Source organism: Puma concolor, chromosome A3, assembly GCF_028749965.1.
Source record: "Puma concolor isolate L17-30 chromosome A3, mPumCon1.1.hap2, whole genome shotgun sequence".
Taxonomy (NCBI): Eukaryota; Metazoa; Chordata; class Mammalia; order Carnivora; family Felidae; genus Puma; species Puma concolor.
The window spans coordinates 2,264,392-2,286,312 of NC_141669.1; the positions used below are offsets into that span (position 1 = coordinate 2,264,392).

General features: G+C 54.1%; 1 protein-coding gene across 2 annotated transcripts in view; it reads left to right on the forward strand.

Annotated features, from left to right (window-relative positions):
• Positions 1-21,921, forward strand: part of TRAPPC12 (trafficking protein particle complex subunit 12) — an 82,785-nt gene that overhangs the window by 44,215 nt on the left and 16,649 nt on the right. The window contains exons 6-8 of one of the 2 annotated variants that reach the window (XM_025927341.2): positions 3,297-3,409; positions 16,634-16,706; positions 18,882-18,955. In XM_025927341.2, the coding sequence (XP_025783126.1) occupies positions 3,297-3,409; positions 16,634-16,706; positions 18,882-18,955 (260 nt within the window). The remainder of the gene's footprint in view (positions 1-3,296; positions 3,410-16,633; positions 16,707-18,881; positions 18,956-21,921) is intronic. The other variant, XM_086699921.1, reaches the window with a different exon arrangement.

Consider the following 21,921-nt stretch of genomic DNA (forward strand, 5'->3'; position numbering starts at 1 on the left):
TTCGCTGAAGATCAGCTGGCTGGGTTGAGGAGGCCTGTTTCTGGGCTCTCTGTTCCCATCCATTGAGGCGCTTATTTTCTTCCTTTGCTGGGGTCACAGTAGCTTAATAGCAAGTCTTAAAGTTTGGGGTGTCCTTTCTCCAGCATTGCCCATGTCTTCAATACTGTGTTGGGTTTTTACGGTCTTTGCGTCTCCACCTAAAGCAGACCGTCGCCAGTACGTTTACGTCCACAAAGTAACCTGGGGGTTTTGACTGCGGTTGCACTGAATCTGCTGGGGGAGCTGTGAGGAACGGACACCCTGGCGATGTTACATCCTCCTGTCTGTCAACATGGAGCGTCGTTCCGTTCGTTCACGTCGCCTTTGACTTCTTTCAGCAGAGACTTCCGAGTTTTCCTCACACAGTTGTAGCTATTCTGTCAGATTCACCTCTTACTGTTTCATTTGTGTCGGTGCTAACGTCAAGGGTAATATGTTTGTAATTTCGAATTTCAGTTCATCGCTGGTATGGCAAGTCAGACCGACTGACTCACGTATTATCCTCGTATCCTGTCCCCTTTAGTTGCTTATGTTTGGGAGGGCTTTTTGTTTGGTTCTGTTGCATTTTCGTGTCAGTCTTTTGGGATTTTCTGCATAGACGATTTTATCATCTGCATAGAGGGTTTTATTTCTTCCTTTCTAATCTGTACATCTTTTCCTTTTTTTTTTTTTTTGTCTTATTGCATGAATTAGGGACTTCTAGTATGACATACAATAGGAGTAAAAAGAGGACATCCTTGCCTTATTCATGATCTTACAGGGAAAACGTCTAGTTTCTCATCATTAAGTACACCCGGAACTCAACACCCGGAAAACAACTAATCCAGTGAAGAAATGGGCAGAAGACATGAATAGGCACTTTTCCAAAGAAACATCCAGAAGGATGACAGACAGATGACAAGATGCTCACCATCAGTGTCTGTTGGGTGATTTTTAATAAACAGTGTCTTTCAAGGAATTGGTCCATGTCATCTAAGTTATGAAATTTGTGGACATAGTTGTCCTTAATATTCCTTTATTATCCTTTTAGCATCTGTGTGGTGAGTAGTGATGTGTCCCTCCCTTTCATTTCTTTTTTTTTTTTAACGTTTATTATTGAGAGACAGAGAGACACAGAGCGTGAGCAGGGGAGGGGCAGAGAGAGAGGGAGACACAGAATCTGAAGCAGCTCCAGGCTCCGAGCCATCAGCACAGAGCCCAACTCGGGGCTCGAACTCCCCATGACTGCGAGGTCATGACCTGAGCCGAAGTCAGACGCTCAACCGACTGAGCCACCCAGGTGCCCTCCCTCCCTTTTATTTTTAATATTAGAGTTCATGTCTTCTCCTCTATTTCTTTGTTAGCCTGGCTAGACATTTATAAATTTTACTCATTTTGTCAGAAAAACAGCTCTGTTGGTTTCCTGTTTTCAGTGTCATTGATTTCTGCTTTAATTTTTATTTCTCCCCTTTCTCTTCTACACGCCCTGCCTTTCTGTAGTGTTCTGAGATGGAAGTTTAAATGATTGATTTTAAGATCTTGTCTCTTTTCAAATATATGTGTCTAATGCTATAAAATTCCCTCTTAGCACTGCTTTTCCTGAATCTCACAAACTTTGATAAGTTGCATGTTCATTTTCACTTAAGTTCCACATGTGTTTGCATGTCGTTTTAAATGCAGAAACTTCCTCGGGTACATGGGCATTTGCCAGGGTGCAGAGCAGATAGCTCCCTGCCACCTGTTCATATATTCAGCTCGTTTCTAAAGTGGGTCTGGGAACTTGCAGTAGAATGTTTGTTTCTGTGTTGATCTGACAGAGTTTGAAGAGTTCCAGAGATCTTCTTTCTTTGCAGGTGAATTCTGACCCACACGTGAGCGATTGTCACCTGTTCTTTACGTGATATGAAAGGGTGTATCACTTCCCGTGTCAGCGCAGTCCCAAGTTTAGTGATGCTGATGGTCAAGACATCTTTCTTTCTAGGAAGCCAAGAACAACTCATTCCAGAATGTAAACTCAGTCATCCATCGTTTTTAGACATAGGAATTATTTAGTGTCATCAAGAAAGAAATTTTTTTCAAAAAAAAAAAAATTCAGACATTTAAAATTCAGTAATTGTCATCTTTCTTTTGTCCGGACTTATAATTGCAATACAACCTGTTTTCTGTCGAGTTCCTTATTTTCACCTTCCCTCTTTAGATCTTTCTTTCAGTCTCTGGTAAAGACCCTAGAGCGTCGTACAGTTCCAAGAGGAAGAAGCACAGGCGAAAAGCCATGCTAGCGTGTCCCGTGGCAGACCCTCCCTGGTGATTAATGCTTAGGCCAAGGGACAGGCTGGGCCACAGAGACGCTGCGTCGCTTACAGGTGTCACACAGCTTGTTTTCTGACCGTCTTCCAGACTGTATTCGGGATCTAAATACCGACGCCTTCAGTCTGTGTTCAAAAGCCCTCTTCTGACTGTGTGAAGTCACTTCCATATCCACGGTCTCCTTTATAACCAGCACAGGCCATTTGATCATTATGACGGTTTACGTGTACTCCGTGTATATACCAGGTGTCAGATTCCAAACCGTATCAGAAGAGACATTCACAAAAAGATTCCCTTCTTCCAAGACCTGACGCAGCCCCTTCGACTCCCGTGCGTGAGCCCTTCTTCAGAGCGCCACTCTCGCTCCCCCGCAGCACGCTGGCAGGGCAGGGCTGCGTGGCCGTGAATTACCCACTGCGGGGTGGCCCTGGGGGTGGAGCTTTCACGTGTGGCTCCCCTGCCTCCCGTCGGGGCACCTGTGAGGTAGACCTTTCCCTCCAGAGCTGCGCACACGCACCCACGCAAACCACCGAATCAGGCTAAGCGCCGTCCTCAGGACCTGGGCCTGAGGCGCATCTTCGCTCCCTTTCCTCCCCTGCTCCCCCGTGCCTGGAGGGCCTCCTTTCGGGGTCGGCTTGTGGGCAGCCTTCTGTTTGAGCTTGCCTCCCTGAACGGATAGAAAAGATGCGGCGGCTTTCGCCGCGGGAGGGCGCAGCCTCTGGTTTCTACATGGTTACAGCACAGCTATGGAAACAGTAGGGACATCGCCTTCGCCTTTGGTCCTTGTGGCGCTTTGCCGAGAAAACCGGCATACGTTTTACGACGGACACCATTGCAGACTTAACCGAGAAAGGAAGGCGTGCTGGCGTCCCTCCCGCTGCCACATCGGTAGTTCCCTCCCGCAGGCCTGTTCGGCGCGAAGGCGTGCTCACTTACTGCCAACTAACTAGCTTGGCTTTGCTCTCGTCCAGGCTCCATGGTGCCCTTTTCGATGAGGATCTTACACGCGGAGCTTCAGCAGTACCTGGGGAACCCGCAGGAGTCACTGGACAGGCTGCACCGAGTGAAGGCCGTCTGCAGCAAGGTACCGATGGTGCCCGGGTGGGCCGCTCTGGCACTCCCCCCCCCCCCCCCCCGCCGACCCGGCGGAGAACCCCCTCCCTTCCCCTTCCTTGGAGGGAGCAGCCACATCACTCTCTACCCAACCCACCCGACATCCGCCGTCACCGCTTCCTGCGGGAAGGCGGGGGATCCAGTTCTTCGTGACCGTGGTATTCTTGCCTGCCAAAGTTGTTGTTGGGGGCAGAGGATGCAAAGCTTGGGGCCTGAAATCCTTCTTCCTTAGTATTTGTTGTTGTTGTTGAAGAAGAACTGACATGACAATACCATATTCATACCAGGTGTAGAACCCAGTGGTTCAATATCACGTACGTTAGGAAACAGTCACCGCAACAGGTCTGGTTACCGCGGGTCACCGTGGAAGGTCATGACAGTGTTAGTGACTGGCTTCCCATGCTGTGCGTCACATCTCTCTCTTACTTACTTTGCATCCGGAAGGTTGACACCTCTTCATCCCGTTCATTTCATCCATCCCCCTCCCTCTGGCAGCCGTCGGTTGGTTCTCTGTGTGTCCGAGTCGGTTTCCGTTTTGCTTTGTGTTTCAGGCTGCACGTGTGGGTGGAGTCATACGTATCTGTCTTTCTCTGACTTATCTCACGGAGCCTAATGGCCTCTAGATTCATCAGTGTTGTCACAAGTGGCAACATTGCGCTCTTTTCACGGCCGAGTAATATTCCGTTGTGTGTATATACCCCACCTTTTTAATCCGGTCGTCCGTCCGTGGACATCCATGACATTTAACTTCCAAATCTTGACTGTTGTAAATAATCCTGTAATGAACATAGGGGTGCATGGGTCTTTTTGGATTAGCGTTTTCATTTTCCTCAGATAAGTGCCCAGAAGTAGACTGCCGGATCGTAGAGTGGTCCTCTTTTCAGTTTTGAGAGAACCTCCGTATTGTTTTCCGTGGTGGCCGCACGGTTTGCGGTCCCTCCGGCAGTGCACGGGGCTGCCTTTTCTCCCACCGCCTCACCAACACCTGTTAGTTCTTATCTTTCTGATCCAAGCCGTTCTGACAGGTGTGAGGTAACACCTCGTTGTGGTTTGGATTTGCGTTTCCGTGACGATTGGTGATGTTGAGCATCTTTCCGTGTGCCCGTTGGCCGCCTGTGTGTCTTCCCTATCTAGCAAAATGTCTCTTCGGGCCCTCTGCCTGGCTGGGTTTTTTATATGGAATTTTATGAGCTCTTTGTGTATTTGGGATGTTAACCCCTTATCAGATACACCGTGTATTCAGTGGGTTGCCTTTTCATTTTGTTGATGATTCCCTTTGCTGTCAAAAGCATTTTAGTTTGATTTAGTCCTTTTTGTTTGTTCTTGCTTTTTTATCGTCCTTGCCTGAGTAGACAGATCCAAAAATATCACCAAAACCAGTGTCCGACAGCTTACTGCCTATGTTTTATTCTAGGAGTTTTATGGTTTCAGGTTTTATATTTAAGTCTGGAATCCATTTGGAGTTCATTTTTGTGGATGGTGTAAGAAGGTGGTTCACTTTCACTCTTTTGCAGGTCGCTGTCCAGTTTCCCTGACATTTATTGGAGAGACTTTCCTTTCCCCGTTGTATCTGTGTCCTTCGTCACAGATCAATTAACGATGCTTTTATGGTCAGCTCCCTGTTGCGTTGACCTGTGTGTGTGTGTGTGTCTTTGTGCTGGTACCAAACTGTTTTGATTACCGTAGCTTCTAGTAGGTCTTGAAACTAGGAAGCGTGATACTCCCGTACCTCTCTTCTTCCTCAAGGTTGCTTTGGCTCTTCATGGTCTCTTGTGCTTCTATACAAACTTTGGGGATTATTTTCGTTTATTTTAGCTCTAGTTCTGTGAGAAGGGCCGTTGGTGTTTTGATAGGGATTGTGTTGAATCTGTAGGCTTCTTCGGGTATTCTGACAGTATTTTTTCAGTCCGCAGCACAGAGTATCTTTCTATATACTTGCATCGTCTTCGGTGTCTTTCATCAGTTTTCTGAGTGCAAGTGATTCACCTTGGCTATATTTACTCCTACATGTTTTATTCTTCTTGATGCAGTAGTAAACAGGATTATTTTCTTAATTGCTCTTTTGATAGTTGGTTATTATTATATAAAAATGCAACAGCGGCGCCTGGGTGGCTCAGTCGGTTGAGCGTCTGACTTCGGCTCAGGTCACGATCTCACAGCTCGTGAGTTCGAGCCCCGCGTCGGGCTCTGTGCCAACAGCTCGGAGCCTGGAGCCTGCTTCCGATTCTGTGTCTCCCTCTGTCTCTGCCCCTAACCCACTCACATTCTGTCTCTGTCTCTCTCAAAAATAAGTAAACATTAACAAAAAAAACTAAAATAAAAAAAATGCAACAGATTTCTGAATATTGATTTTGTATCCTGCCAATTTTAATGAATTGAACTTAATGAATTCAATCCTGCCAATTTAATGAATTCATTTATTGGGTCTAATAGTTTTTGAGTGGATGCTTTAGGGGTTTCTATATGTGGTGTCATATCAACTGTGAATAGTGACAGTTTTACTTCCTAATTACTTGGATGCCATTTATTTCTTTTCCCTATTGCTGCAGCTGGGACTTCCACTAAATTGTTGGATAAAAAAGTGTTGGATAAAAAAAGGTGTTGAATAAAAATGGTAAGAGTGGGCATCCTTAACTTGTCCCTCATATTAGAGGAAATGCTTTCGATCTTTTATCGTTGAGTATGTTAGCTGTGGCTTTGTCATATATGGCCTTTATTATATTGAGGTACATTCCCTCTATACACACTGTGTTGAGAGTTTTTAATCATAAGTGGACATTAAATTGTGTCAGATGCAGGGCACCAGGGTGGCTCAGTCGGTTGGGCGGCCGACTTCAGCTCAGGCCATGATCTCGCAGTTCGCGGGTTCAAGCCCTGCGTCAGGCTCTGTGCTGACAGCTCAGAGCCTGGAGCCCAATTCGGATTCTGTGTCTCCCTCTCTCTCTGACCCTCCCCCGCTCACACTCTATGTCTCTCTCTATCTCAAAAATAGACGTTAAAAAAATTTTTTTTTTAATTGTGTCAGATGCTTCTTCTGCATCTGTGGAGATACCACAGGATTTTCATTCCTCATTTTGTGAACGTGATGTACCAGATTGATATGTGGGTGTTGAACCATCCTTGCATCGCTGCAACAAATCCCACTTGCTTGTGGTGTATGATCCTTTTATTGTAGAGTTGAATTCAGTTTGCTGAGACTCTGTTGAGGATTTTTGCATGTATGTTCATCAGGGATATTGGCCTGAAATGTTCTCTTAGTAGTTGGCCTGTTCAGATTTGCTGTTTCCTCCTTGTTCGATGTTGGAGGATTATATGTTTCTAGGAATTTATTCATTTCATCTGGGTCGTCCAACTTGTTGGCATGTAAGTCTTCCTCGGTATCCTTGGTAGATTAAAAGCAGGGAAATATCTCTTGTGTACAAATCACATGCCCTTAAACGTGGCAGACCTGTGTGTCTTCTCTGTCTAGCAAAATGTCTCTTCAGGCCCTTCACGCATCCTGCAAATCCTACAAGCACCCACTTTGTGTCTCACAGAGGCCCGGGAGCAATGTTTAAGGAAGTAGTAGTTTAAAATGTTCCAGAATCAAAGCAAGTCCTACTGTGTGATGACAACTGGCATTCGTAATGCCGACTCCGAAGGCAGGTAAGGTTCAGAAGCGCTTTGTGAATTGTTCTTCGTTGAACGCTAACAGTGACGCGGAAGGCACCACGCTGCATCCACAGGTCAGATTATGCCGTGAAGTGATATTCGGAAGAAATAGGGGACTTAGAGTCTCTCCACCTCCGGGCGTTGGGCCACCCCACCGCTCAGGCTGCTCACCGTTAGATGGAAGCGAAGCGCCTGTTCCCGCCTCCCTCGAGGTGAGGTCGCGTCTGCAGAGCGCCGAGCTGTAACCACAAGCGGTGAGGGCAGCAGCACAACACAGCCCTGTGTTAAATGAGAGTGTATCTTTCCGGTCCCTCCTTTCAGTCTCGTTATTCTTGAGGAAGGTTTTAGGGGCTTTTTCCAAGATGCCGGCGTCCTCAGGACTCCTGGCAGGGAGGCGGACGGGCTCCTTCCCGCACAGCAGCCCTCACTCCGGCGCGAGCAGGTGTCCCAGGCACCTCACAGCCTCCGCCCTGCATAACTTCAGAGAGACGGGAAAACTCTTCTTTCTTGTATGCTAATCGGTTGACGGGGAACATTTTTTTTAGGTTCCAACACTTTTTTCCTTGAATCTTAAAACACTTAAGATACAGCTATTTTCAGACATAAGCGTATAACTTGTTGCCGAGAAACGCAAAATCAATGATTTTCTAAACTGTACACAGATGATTTTGTTAATTACGTTTTTCATTTACCTCCGTATCGCATTGGGGGAATTTTTATGTACTTGAGAGAAAGTTCCAAGTGTTCCAGTGACTCAAAGGGAGAAAAGAAGACGTTTTAGGAGTCCGTTTTCCTGGTCCTAAGGTATCTCATGTGCTGCAGGGTAGGGAGAGACAAGGGCAGGTCTTGCCGCCACGGCTGCTCTAAACTGTTGTACCCATTCCCCTGAAATACAGCGTGTTCGTCAGGGACTGGTCTCTGTTCCTCAGCATTTTTCTAATAACAGCTCATTTAATCCTTATGCAAACCCAGTAAAGTAGGGATTCCATTACCCCCGTTTATAGCTAAGTAAACTGAAGCACGGAGAGGCCAGCTAACTTGCCTGTGATCATGTGATTCGACCCCTCATTGTGACATGTCCCAGCCGAAGGGAGAAAGACCCGACAGTGTTCCTGCCTGTGCCAGATTCTCTGCTCCATCCAGTACGAACACGTCTTACTGCGTTTGGTGGTAGATTGAACCAACGAATAAGAGCCCCGGGACCAGTGTCTGAAATCCCCGGTCCCACAGGCCGGCCCCCAGAGTTGGGGTCCGTCCTCACTCAGGTGGTTTCATCCCCGGGTGGCCAGGCGGTGACAGCCGACGGCTAATGAGGGCAGAGAGGTGAGCAGGCCAGTGCGGTCACACCACGGGAGCCCCTGGCCCAGCGCGGCCTGCGGTGTAGGGACCCGCTGCCGGGGCCTGAACGTGACTGGTCTCTCGGGTGCCACCTGGGTGTGGACATCCCAGCCCAGGTCACGGGGCCGCGCCGTGCGCCAGTGGGTGTCCTTCTGACGGCACGACCCAGATGTAAGCCCATCCGTCTGGTGCTGCTGAACTAAGAGAAGGGCGGGTGGTTCTAATTCCAGAAGCAACACAGGCAGCCCGTCCTGGAAGGGACGGTGTGTTGGCCTCTGGCCAAAAGGATTTCCATGGCTAATCTCAACATGTACCTGCCGTGTGTTCCAACTTAAAACCTGGCCCCGCCTCCCAAGACAGAGGCAGCCCCATGTGACAGGACTGGTGGTGGTAAAGAGAAGGGGGTGGGGGACACAGAGCAAGGTGGTGCCCACGGGCCCCCCACGGCTCCTCCGCCACCACCCGGCAGATAAGAAGCCCAGCCCCTGAGCTTCCCCTCTCCTCCTCCTACGCACTGCCCCCCTGCCCCCCAGAGGCCAGTGTTACCTGCAAGCTCGTCCCGTGCATAACTGAGGGTGGTTTCAGCCGGAGAGGCCCCTGGGGGCTTTGGAGCAGGAGTGGTCTGTCTTTGACCCGCTGTCAGGTCAGTGGGCAGATGTGTATGAGCACCTGTGTGCACAGCCCGCGACAGTTCAGGGCTGAGCACGACACCTGCCACCCCCCGCCCCACCCTCTGTGAGCGCGGTTTCCGGGGCTCCGCTTCCCCCGCCCCGTGATCTGTGAGCCATTCCCCAGTATACCGTGGACACGCAGGGTGAGGTGGCAGGAAGGCAGTGTTTGTGCGGGGACTTATTTACTCAAGTACAAAATCCAGGGGCGCCCGGGTGGCTCGGTCGGTTAAGCATCTGACTCTTGGTTTCGGCTCAGGTCACGATCTCACGGCTTGTGAGTTCAAGCCCCGCGTAAGGCTCTGTGCTGATGGTGTGGAGCCTGCTTGGGATTCTCTGTCTCCCTCTCTCTCTGCCCCTCCCCCACTCGCACTGTCTCAAAGTAAACTTAAAAAAAAAGTGCAAAAGCTGAAAATACTAAAGGCCCGCACACCACTCTTGTGGCAGCCTGATCTGGCGGGGTAAAGTCGGGCACGGATGCATCACCTGCATACAGGTCTGTTCTGTGCACGGCCACTGGTCCGCTCTGCTCTCCACCTATAAACCAGAGGTCAGGGGTCAGGGGTTGGACCACAGGGTCCCGAGGCTCCGTCCGACACCAGCAGGCTGGTGTTTTGAGTCAGTCACAGCCAACGGGAAACCCCAGGAGAGCTGTAAACCTCAGGCTCTTGACCAGGACCCTCCCCACATCCCTGTGCTCCCTCCTGTGTCCTTGAGCGCGGCCCCCAGGGTACGCCAGGTCGAGCGCCCACAGTGGCCGTGGGGTCACCGTGACCATGTGAGCGGCGCCCGCACCATGACGTGCTGTGCTCTGTGTTTTACACCCTCCGTTAACACGACAGCCGTCTGAAGTGATAGCGTCCCCGTTTCACAGACGTGGAAGAGCCACCAGGGTGTGACAGCGGGTGGGGGTGGGGGAGCCTACACTAGAACAGGTCGCCCGGCCCCAGAAACCTGGTCCTGACTGTCCCCGTGGGGTCACGCTGCGGTCTCCCGGGCTCCCCCGAGTGCAGCAGACTCCCCGCCGCCCTGGGAACGTGGCCCAGGCAGCACACTTGAGTGTCGCCTTGACGGGGACCGTGGCCCCAGCGGCTGGGCTCACAGGACCAGGGGGTGGGGCTCTTCGCTGCTGAGGGGTCAGGACACGGAGTCATGTCTCCTCGGGTGACGTCCTCCACCCATCCCCTCCCCCAGCCTGCCTTCCTCAGCCTGCACGCCTGGCCCCTCCTCCTGCCCGACCCGGGCGCTGGTATTGAGCCCTGGGGCACGGACTCGGTGACTCCCTCCCAGACGCGGCGCGGGGCCGCCGGTGTCCGGTGGTGGGTGGAGAACCGGGCCACCCCCTCGAGGCTTCAGGACGGGAAGTCGGGCCGGGGCTGCATGTGGTGGCCTCAGACTGGCCAGGAGCCCTGATGCCGGTCTGAGAGGCTCAACTCAAGGACAGTCTACACAACCAGAGTTGTCGTTTCTGGGAAGAAAGCAGTTACTACGTTCCCATTCCCCTTAGGGCTGTCTGTCCCCTGTGCTCTCACTGCTCCTGTGGCGTCTGTTGTTGGTCCTCCAGGTCATTTTTCCGGGCCAGAGGTCAGCAGTGGTTGTAGAATCAAATGCTCACACAGGGTCAACGTGGAGCAGAAAGCCAGGCCAGGACGGTGGAAGGTTGCTTTCCCTTGGGAAGGGACTGAGGGCTTCAGGCTGTGAGAACATGAGAGCACTGCCACGGGTGCAGATAATACACTGTGACCGTGTGGGTGGATGATACGCTGTGACCGTGTGCACGGATAATATACTGTGACCCTGTGTGTGGATAATATGGTGTGACTGTGTGCACAGATAACACGCTGACTGTGTGTGTGGATAATATGCTGTGACTATGTGGGTGGATGATACGCTGTGACCGTGTGCAGATAATACGCTGTGACCATGTGCAGACAATACGCTGTGACCGTGTGTGTGGATAATACGCTTGACCGTGTGCAGATAATACGCTGTGACCGTGTGCAGACAATACGCTGTGACCGTGTGTGTAGATAATACGGTTGACCGTGTGCAGATAATACGCTGTGACCGTGTGCAGATAATACGCTTGACCGTGTGCAGATAATACACTGTGACCATGTGTGTAGATAATACACTGTGTGCACAGATAATATACTGTGACCGTGTGCGTAGATAACACGCTGTGACTGTGTGCAGACAATACGCTGTGACCGTGTGTGTAGATAATACGGTTGACCGTGTGCAGATAATACGCTGTGACCGTGTGCAGATAATACGCTTGACCGTGTGCAGATAATACACTGTGACCATGTGTGTAGATAATACACTGTGTGCACAGATAATATACTGTGACTGTGTGTGTAGATAATACGCTGTGATTGTGTGCAGATAATACGCTGTGACCGTGTGTGTAGATAATACACTGTGTGCACAGATAATATACTGTGACTGTGTGTGTAGATAATATGCTGTGACCGTGTGCATGGATAATACGCTGTGAGCGTGTGCATAGATAATATGCTGTGACCGTGTGTGCAGATAATACGCTGTGACTGTGTGCGTAAATAATACACTGTGTGCACAGATAATATACTGTGACTGTGTGTGTAGATAATACGCTGTGACCGTGTGTGTGGACAATACACTGTGACCGTGCGCGGATAATACACTGTGACCGTGTGTGCGCGGATAACACACTGTGACCATATGCTGTGACTGTGTGTGCAGATAATACACTGTGAGCTTTGCCGTCTGACAGCTGTCTCTCCAGCAACAGTCAGCTAGCTCTTCACAGTTTTGATCCCAGCATGGATTCCCCAAGTGAGAAGAAACAGCCTTAGATGGCAGCCGCACACAAGGGCCCCGGAGCAGGCCCGGACCTGGGGTGTCAAGGCATGATGTAGTTCCCAAACAGTCATCTAACTCTGCAGCCCTGACGTGGGACATGTTCACACACGATGCTCATTTGCAAAGCCAGCCCACAGATTTATTATTGCAGTACGGTCTCCTGTAAACAACATCCGCTGAAGGAAGAACAGCATTGTGTTAGCTACGTGGGTAACAGGAACAGAGGCCATTCTATTCTTTTTTATTTTCTCAGCCGTAGTTATGTCAGCGTACTTTAACTTTACAATCAGGCATTTTTCTGTTGAAAAAAAGTTAAACGAGACCGCAGGACAGAAGGTGAAGTTGAGACAGCGGTAACAGGAAAGGAGCCAAAAAGCAGGTCTGACTCCTGGTCACCAGAGCCACGAGGGAAACGGCGTCAGGACACAGTTCTCGGCGTCTAGAAAGCAGTCGTTTGCTCAGAAGAGGCCAGGCTTTCCCTAATGTGGAAGCTTCCCTAGACTGTGGTTACAGACTCTCTGTAGTCAGCCAGGGAGCCTGAGATTAGACCGTGGTCCCGAATTGTAACAGGGGGCCCAGTTTGAGCAGGACGTCACTTGTGACCTTTACCAGGTGGCCCAGGGCACCCGTTTGCCCTGCTGTCTTTGATGCAGAAGAATGTGCTAGACTAGTAGATGTTTGGATGGTGTAATTGTATCTGTGAAGGTGAAATGCTCCTTGATCTCAAACAAATTTGCTGTGCTCCCGGGCCTCGAGCAAGCTAGAGACCATCGCATCAGGACAGCAGGTGCCTCTGTCCCGCGGTCCCTCCTTCTCTGGCTTCTCTGCAGCCCATCTCTGCTGCTAGTCCTGAGAGACCTTTACAGACCAGTTGGGAGAGAGCCAAGGGAACAGAGTTCTAACACCACTTGCAGAAGTAGACACGGTCCATAAGGAACGATGCCAAAGTAAATTGGGCTGTGGGTCGTTGCCGATACGGACGTGCCCCGCGTGGTCTTGAGCTCAGCTCCATCCCTCCCACAACCCAGCAGCCTCCACCCATCCCAGGTTAGCCTGGCGGAAGGAACCTCGTAAAAGAAGTGCTACTTTAGCTGAAGAAGCCGGAGGGTCAGGTATGTTTTTGTGCAAACGAGACATACTCCAGAGTGTTGATAGGAATGGTTCTCTGCTGCTGACTGCTAATAAGGCAGAGGTGACAGGTTTGTCTCTAGGAAGTCTTGATGTCTTTCAGCTGGCCCTCGCTCGCCAGCTCCTCGGGGAAACGCTCCAGGAGGCTGGCCATCGGCATGCTGACAGCGTCTGCCCTGCCAGGCCTCACCTGACCCGGATGGTGCCGTTGCCACTTTCCTGCTGCTGCAGCAGAGAACAAATTGATTGTGGCTTCATCAGATAAGATGCGGGTGATTGGCAAGTAGAGAGAGATCGCTGAAAGGCTGGAGGCGGCCTCTCCGCCCTTTGCCACTGATGCTCATGCTCCTGGGCCCGTGCGTGCACAGAGTACACAAGCAGGTGACAGGAGCGTCCCCGTCGCCGGGGATCAGCTGGGAGAGACTCACGCTCCTGGCCTTGTGTGTCAGAGTGCACAAGCAGGAGGTGACAGCAGGGTCCCCGTTACTGGGGATCAGGGTGGGAGACGCTCACCCTCCTGGCCCTCAGAGGAGCTCAAGAGCGTCCCTGTCATTGGGGTTTTACAAGGTTAGTGTCTTGACTCTTCTCAGGGTGGCAGTTCACACCTTTAGAGACTCCAGGTTGCAGCGTTGCAAATCTCAGGATGTCGACTTGGGAACGTGAACTGTACCCCTCAGCAACCTAGTATAAAATCCGATGCCCCTGGGCGCCTGGGCGGCTCAGTCGGTTAAGTGTCAGGTCATGATCTCAGGGTTCGTGGGTTCGAGCCCCACATCGGGCTCTGTGCTGACAGCTCGGAGCCTGGAGCCTGCTTCGGATTCTGTGTCTCCCTCTCTCTCTGCCCCTCTTCTGCTCATGCTCTCTTTCTCTCAAAAATAAATAAACGTTAAAAATAAAATCTGATGCACCAAAAGTGAAGCACAAGGCCACAGAAGTTATCAAACAATCTAGTCCTGACTCGTGCACGAGAGCCCAGCAAAGAGTGGGCATCAGCGGAATGAGGAGGTCTGGAGTTCTGTATTCCTCACTTGTATATCTTGACGTCGTGTGTTCTGTCCTTCTGTGATCCGCATGGAGAGAAGAGAGCATTGTTTCAAAGTGTGAAGCCCTGAAGGGACACTGTGTCCACAGGCAGGGTTTGGGAGGGCTCTGGAGTCAGGCAGATGGGGAAGCTTTCCAGGTGCACCTGTCTCTTCCCAGCAGAGTGACTGGCCCACGTGAGCCTCGAGGCCCTCAGCCGTAGATGAGGGGTGTCACCCGCTGCCTCGGGGCTGCGTGCGGGTTAGATCGGGATGCAGACAAGCGACTGAGCACAGAGCCTGGTCCGTGGGAGTGTTTAGTCCCCCTTGAGTGGCTTGAAACAGCTCCAAGAAGCCTCTTTTTGCTTTGCAAAGCCTCTTTCCCACAAGTTCCCCTAGGAGACTGTGGTGGGACAGATAGGTCACAGGACTTTCTAGAGAAATCTGAGCCCCGCTAGGGCAGACCTGCTCTCCCTTGAGTCTGGTCTCCAGTAGGTTACTAGTGAGAACTCAGGCCCTTGGGTTAGGGCCCGCCCCCAGTGGTCTGTACCCTGGGTGCTCCATGTACAAAACCCATTCCCCAAGACTACCCCACCCATAGCCCGCAGCAGCCTAGCAAAGCAAGAGCTGCGAGACTCCTTCCCCGGAGCTTTCCTACAAAGTGTGGTCCCCAGACCGTCGTCCCCAGAGCGTCACCCAAAGCCCATCAGAAGTGCAGGGTCTGGTGCCACACCACAGGCATACAAACCAGAACCTGAGGTTTACGGTACCAGATTCCAGGGTCATGCGTGTGACCACTGTGCCCAAACCTGTGGGCAGGTGTAAATGTGGTGTTCCTGTGGGCCAGGCTGGTGCAGTCCCCCTTGCTCATTCTGGGGAGCAGACCAGGATGCTTGACAGTGTCTTACCTGGACTTGGGCCTCGGTCATTCTGTCAGGGACAGAGGGATGGGGGAGGGAAGGGACACCTCACCACGGTTGCAGACTAAACACTTTGGGCTTTGGGTGGCGGTGTTTCTGTCGCTTTCCTTCACAGAACTAAGCTTTTGGAGGTGAGTGCGCTTGGACCGTATAAAGTCGTATTGGCGCCAGAGGGGCGGGGACTCCTGCTTTTCTCTCCGGGACACGTGTCCTCTCCTGTTGGTGCCCAGAGTAGCCCACCCCCCTCCCACCTGCCCCCGCAGTCACGGCTCCGGCCTCTGGACTCCTGGCACCGTCCTCGTGGTTCAGTCCAGGCCACAGATAAGGTGGCCCCAGAGGTGGGTCCTCGGCACAGATGACGCGCGGTGAGGCACGCGACCAGTCGGTGACTTTGCCCTCACGAGGTGTGCGGTCCCCCTCCATGAGGCTCCTTCTCTCCAGCTCGGTTGTCGTGGTTGGTTTTGTGCGTGGACACCCGCCCCTTCCCCTGTGTCCCATCCAGTGGCCCTGGGGATGGCCCTGGGGACCAGGAGGGTGCTGGGCCACCTTTTCCCCTTCAGTAATTCTTGCCCCTTCTCCCTTCCTGTCCGCCTTCTATTCTCGCCAGAGGTTAAACGCCCTCAAGACTTCCTTTCCTAGTCTGTTTCTGTTCTTATGATTCTTCATCAGAAGACAGATTAGCCAAAAATGTCATGTGACCTGGTTTGGACCCAGTCGAGAACCTTCGCGGCTCCGGTTCCGAACCCAGTGTCTGGACCCAGCGAGGCGGCACGGGCTGTTCACAGAGGCTGTGCTCCAGCTGGCGTTAGGCAGGGACCCTCGCAGGTGCGCAGAGGCCCCACTCGCCCTCTGCTCTGCCCCCGGGGACCCCACACACGAAAGCCCAAAGCAGGTTCTTCATCAGGTGGCAAGCGTCCCCTCTTGGGGTGGGTCATTTGGGGACATGTTAACTGGCAAGGTGACCCGTAAACAGAAGGTTTTTTTTCCCCAGACCACCTGCCCCTGAGGTCAGTGATGACGCAACTGGGACACAGCTTCGTTGGTTAACGCTGGGTCTCCTGACACACAGCCTTTCCTCTCCACGCCTTTCTCTCCTGCCGCTCACGTCCCCTCCTCACATTACAGTGATAGCCGTCGTGTTTTCTTTTCAGGAAAAGCCAAAGCACGCAAAGCAACCCGAAGTCATTAACCAAACAATACAAACGATGTAAGGGGACAGGTGCTCAGAATATATTTGATACATTTCAAAAGGCCGCACAGCCCACGGCTGAGGAGGGGCAAGCGGAGGGGCAAGACTGGCGTTTCTGAAGTTAACAATCATCCTCGTGTGTAACACACTGGCCGCCTTTCTTGAAAAGAGAGGACGTCTCCTCTGTGTCTGAGGTCTCTCGAGTGCCTTCCAAGCGTCCTAGACCCAGACGCCACCACCAGCTGGAGAGCGGCCCCCTCTCCGCATCCCCTCCGTGTCCTGAGTGCTGACGTGTAAAAGGTGTCTGTGTGGGACATTCCTTGACAAATTGGTTTTCATACAGAGAAGTCTGCATCTCCTAGAATCTGTTACGACAAAGTCTGGAAGCAAATTCGTTTTTCACGATTCTGTTGTTCTCGTTTGGAATTGCCGTAGATCCTGACAAATCTGGAGCAGGGCTTGGCTGAGGACGGAAGTGTGAACAGCATCACGCCGGAGAACAGACGAGGTCAGTGTGCAGACTGCTCGTTAAGCGACTGCCAGCCCCAGCGGTTTTCTTCGTGCCCCCCCCCCCCCCCCTTAGTAAGGCCTCCGTCCTCGCGTGCATTCGTTGGCTCGCCCTTGTTTGGGAAGCCAGGTGCCAGGCCTGGAGCTCTTGGTACAGGAAGGGCAAGCCCAGGCACGAGGCCTGCCCGCAGGGAGCCCCACCGCACCCAGAGGTCCCGGAAGCCAGCGCAGCTCCCGCGGCAGGCAGGTGCTGGGACGGAGAGGAGCTGGGGCCTTCCTGGGGAAGGGGCGTCCCTGGGGTGGGGACTGCCCTCCAGAGCCACAGCCTTGGCAGAGAGGGGCACCCAGAGGCCCCAAAGTGCTGGAGAGGAGAGGAAGGGGGGCCCCACGCGCCGTCTAGGAGGCCAGGATGACCCTGAGCCCCAGGCTGCTGGGAGCCAGTGAGGAGAAGGTCATCCCGGCTGTAACTTCTTGAGAACGTTCGGGATGAACTGCTAATTACACTTCAAAACCCAACTCCATCGGTGCCCCCGAGAGGCCCCTCGCCCACCGCTGACTCCTCAGGGCTGCCCCTCTCCTTTCCGCACAGCACCTGCCCTGTGGCACCTCCGGGGGCTCCGCCGTTTGCCCCTGTGTGCCCCACACGGAGCGACCTCTCGTGACCACCGGCCAGCGTGGGTTATCCTGGCGAGCGGTGCTTCCTCTGCAGCTGCCAGAGGCAGGGAGCTGCACTGGTGCCCCCAAGGGCGTGGTGACCCTGACAGAAGGGGACAGTGGTGACCCTGAGAGAAGAGGGGAGTGGGATGGGCAGGAGAAGTTTGCCTTTGGGGCCAGCAGCACTGGGCTGCATTTATGCTTTAAATACAGTGTCCTTTGTGTGAGAAATCCCAAAGGACAGCCAGATTTGTAGGTGTGTGTGTGTGTGTGTGTGTGTGTGTGTGTGTGTGTGTGTGTGCACGTGTGCAAATGCACTTCCGAGTCATGTAACTGCAGCTGAGTTAGCGAGGAGGCATCACTCACCCTCAGATGTCCCATCCTCTCGTACTGGGTGCCAGTTTGGGAATTCGCAGATAATCACTAGATCTCAGAAAGCACTTCCCGGGTACCTAAGGGTCATAATAGATAAACAGTTTGAAGGTGAACGGGGGCTTCCTCCCAGGGCTGGAATTAGCACACGAAAGAGGGCCATGGGTGAGCCTGGGTGGCGCAGTCGGTTAAGCATCAGATTCTTGATTCCTGCCCAGGTCACGATCGTAGGGTTGTGGGATTGAGCTCCGTGCTCAGCAGGGAGCCTGCTTGGGATTCTCTCTCGCTCGCTCTCTCCCCGCAAAAAAGAAAGAAACAAGTCCGTGGAGATAAACTGCAGTTCGGTGAGACCACACGTTGTGTTCATCAACAAAAGATACCGTGGAGAACTCTTCTTTTCACACAAATGATGTTGTAAGCACCTAATATGTTTTTAATTGCTTAAAGGCGCAGGGAGTTGAGTTCCTAATTCTAGCAATTAAGTCTGTTGTGTTCTTAAGCAGGTCCGAGAATAAGCATACTTTCTGGGCAGGTGTTCTCCTACCCGCCCGTTGGTCCTGGCACATGGGAAGGGCAGCACGTGGGCAGAGCGGGGTCGGCCGGCTCATGGAATGTCGGTCCTTCGGGCACCGCCGTCCTCCGGGCCTGTGGGCCGCTGCAGCCGCCACCGGGCGGACACCCGCTGGGGAGCCAGCTCTGCTTCTGCGTCATCGCCGCCCTGCCGTCACACGGGAGGGCGCTCGCTGCCACCACGGTGGTGCCCACAGGGTCCGCAACACAGATAGGACAGCGGTTGCTGCTTCCGTTTAAAAGGCTCCGAAACAGAGGCCTTGAGAAGGCGACCTCAGTACGTGGAGAGCCCAGCGTGCGGGCACCCTGCGGCCCCGTGCCCTGTGCCCCCCAGGCAGGTGGCCGTGGCTGGGCCATGTGGTCTCCTGCCCGCCCTAAAGCTGCCCGGCCCCCTTCCTGTTGTCATGGCTGTGTCACTTCTTCGTCCGTTCTCCTCCCAGGGCCAAGAGCACCGGCCTGATGCCCTGTGCCCGGCAGCCTGGTGACACGGGACCTTCCAGGGCAGAAGTCACAGGACCGTCGCTGACGGCCAGGGCTCGCCTCCAGCTGGCACACGCTCACCACTGCCCCTCTCTTGCAGCCTCCGTTCGGCTGTGGCGGTCCCGCCTGGGCCGGGTGACGTGCTCCATGGCAAACTGCCTGCTCCTGATGAAGGTACGTGGGCACGGAAGAGGGCGTCCGCGGTGAGGAGACGCCCACGGGCAGCCGCGCGGTTCCCGGACCCGCCCTGGACCCATTTAACGCGTACGGAAGGAAATTTCAGCACAGCGTAGAGTTTACACTGCCACGCTGAAGTGTTCAAACCTGCGTCTAGACGATTTAACTAAAATCATCATTCGTCCCCCCTCCTTCTCGTTCCCTCTCCCTTTCTCGTCTCTCTCCCTCTCCTCTCCCCCCCACCACCCTTTCCCCCTCCCCGCCCCCAATCCTCATATTTTCCTCTGGGTTCCATCCCAGAAAGGGAGCCCTCGTTCTCCCCGTGTTAGAGGAAGGGTTTCCCCTGGTCCTGGCAGGACTTGCTGACTGATGCTTGTGGTATCGGGAGACAGGTTTCCCCAGGAGACCTGTGTCTCAGGGATGCCACCCAGAGCCTTCGGCCCCCATGGAGGCAGCTCGCAGATCGGAGAGGACGAATGGACGCCCGGGTCCTTTGTTCTCTCGTCTTTTCCCCAGCAGGCCCTCGCCAGCCAAACAGCGGTGTCTGGCTCCTCGCTTTGGCGGGAGCCTGACCGCCCCCCCCCCCTCCAGCTCCCCCGGCGGGCAGGCCAGGGACCCACACCCCCAGAAGCCCTGCCGCAGCTGCAGGGGGGAAGCAGACAGCCGAGAGCCGCTGCAAGAATCCGTTAGCCTCGGACACCCAGGCGCGAATACCTGGGCTCTTATGAGACCGAGTCTCTGAGTCCCCCACAGGTCAGCCCAAGGTCATTCCTGAGCTTAATCTTTAGCAAAGCAGAGCAGGCGGTTGATAGGGTGGCAGAGCTCCGTGGCTGGCCCTGGCGCGCAGCCCCGTGAGCGGGTCCTGTCCTGGGCACAGTGCAGAGGGCTTGGCCGCGGGCATAAATGCACAGCCCCGCCCCGTGCCCGTCAGGAGGACGTGTGGCCTGAACCCGCCGTAGGGCAGCCTGCACGGCTCCCATCCCGGTGGCCCCTGTAAAGGCGTGACACCAGGGCACAATGACCTCGCAGCACCCTGCGTGTCTCAGAGCCCCAGGCGCCTGCTCTAAAACGAGGCACAGAGCTGGTATCTCTGAAACCCGCAGCTGTGACATTCACGCAGCCCCCCCGCCCCCCAGGCACACACGGCCAAGGAGCTCAGGTCTCCCTTCAGTCCGCACACCTGGCGTTTCTGACAGGGTGGCTTGGCCGCCCCTGCGGTGACCGTGTCCCTCGTCTCGCACCCCAGGGCGGGCCACCCCCGGCATGTGCGTGGGCGGATGCCCTCCAAGCAGGCCGTTGTCCCCAGCCTGCTGATGACTGTCGCCAGCTCCTGGAACCCCGTCGCCCGCACCAGAAAGCCAGCTGCTGATGCGGAGAGAGCAAACTGTAAATTCACAGGGCTGACTTTTCTTCAGTCACGGGGTCAAAACTCCCCAGGAGGGATGCTACCTGTCCCCCTGCCAACTTTTATTTGCATTGTTAAGATGTTAATAGCACATTATGGGAGGATTTCTTTGTTGCGCCGTGGTGGTAACAATGCCCTTAAGCACCGAATGTAAGTTTTCTACAGACTTCGCTGGGACTCCATACCGAACATATTATTGCTGCAAAAATGCTTTCTGATGAATGCAATTTGAGATTTTAGACGAATCTTCATTTCCTTGAGTTCAAGTGCACGTTTGGCAAAGGTCTCCGAGTAGTTTGTGCCCTGTTGCCATGGTGAACGCGCGCGGCACTGCGGGGTCCTGTCCACGGGGTTCGTGCACGGCCGCCGGTGGCCCCTCTACTCGGCCGTTTCATCACTCTGAGGGCCGGCTCTGTTACGGGGAAATAAATACTAACTTCCTTCTGATGAGAAGCGGACGTTTCAGCCCCAAGTACCCGCAAAGCGTACCGTGGGGCGTGGTTACTTGTGTCACGTGGCCGGCGACGTGTCCATATGACGTACTGTCGGGGCGGTTACGTGTGTGATGCGCCGGGGACGTGCCCGCACGACAACGTCGGGAGTGGTTACGTGTGTGACGTGGCCCGGGACGTGTCCGCACGACGTACCGTCAGGCCCGGTTCCCTGCGTCACGTGGCCAGGGACGTGTCCGTACGACATCGGGCACGGTTATGTGTGTGACGCGGCCTGGGACGTGTGCACCGGTGTGATGTCTCAAATGCAGCTCTCGTCCCCAGACTCGCGGAGGGCGGGGCGCCTGTGCGGGTCGGCCCTGCGGGTGATGTGCCTGCGGCGTCAGGTGTGCCCCCGAGGATCCCACGTCCCCCCCCACTCCTGGGCCGCCCGTCGGGGCGCCTCAGGTCACGGAGGGACCGTGCGGGCGCGTGGACCAGCTTCTTCCCGCCTCAGTCTCCCCACGCAAACCCTTTCTGGCTGCAGATGGTCGTGAGCCCAGCTTCACGGCCCCCAAGCCGGCGGAGCTGCTGAAGGGAGACGGGTGCGCCCGAGCCGACCCAGGCCCGTCCCCCTGAGCAGGTCACTCGCGGCCTTTCTCAGAGCCGGTCGCGTGGTCTGCAGCGGGGCGGAGTGGGACAGCGACCTTGAGCGTTTTCCTTTCGAGGGGCCGCATTTCCTCCGCTTCCAGGAAGCAAGCCATTTCCGGCAGTGACCGTCAGCTCTGCAACTCACCCCCGCGTTATCTGAGCCCAGGGCCCCTGGAAGCATCGCGGAGGCCGTCCCCGAGGCTGCGGCCGTTCCTGGGCGTCCAGAGCGGCACCGGGACCGCAGTGATCTCGCGGGGAAGCCAGCCTTCCCACGCGCCCCCCGCGCCTGCGGATCCGCCCTGGAGGGTTCTCCCAGGAGGTCGTGTTTTCACAGATCCACGAGGCCGTTACTCCGTCAGGGGTCCTTGCTTAGTTCTTTCCACGGCACATTATCTTCGGAAACACGGACTCCTGGCCTCAAGCACTGAAACACGGTTGTCAGACGGCGACGTTGGCTTCCCCGGACTTGCCAGCCA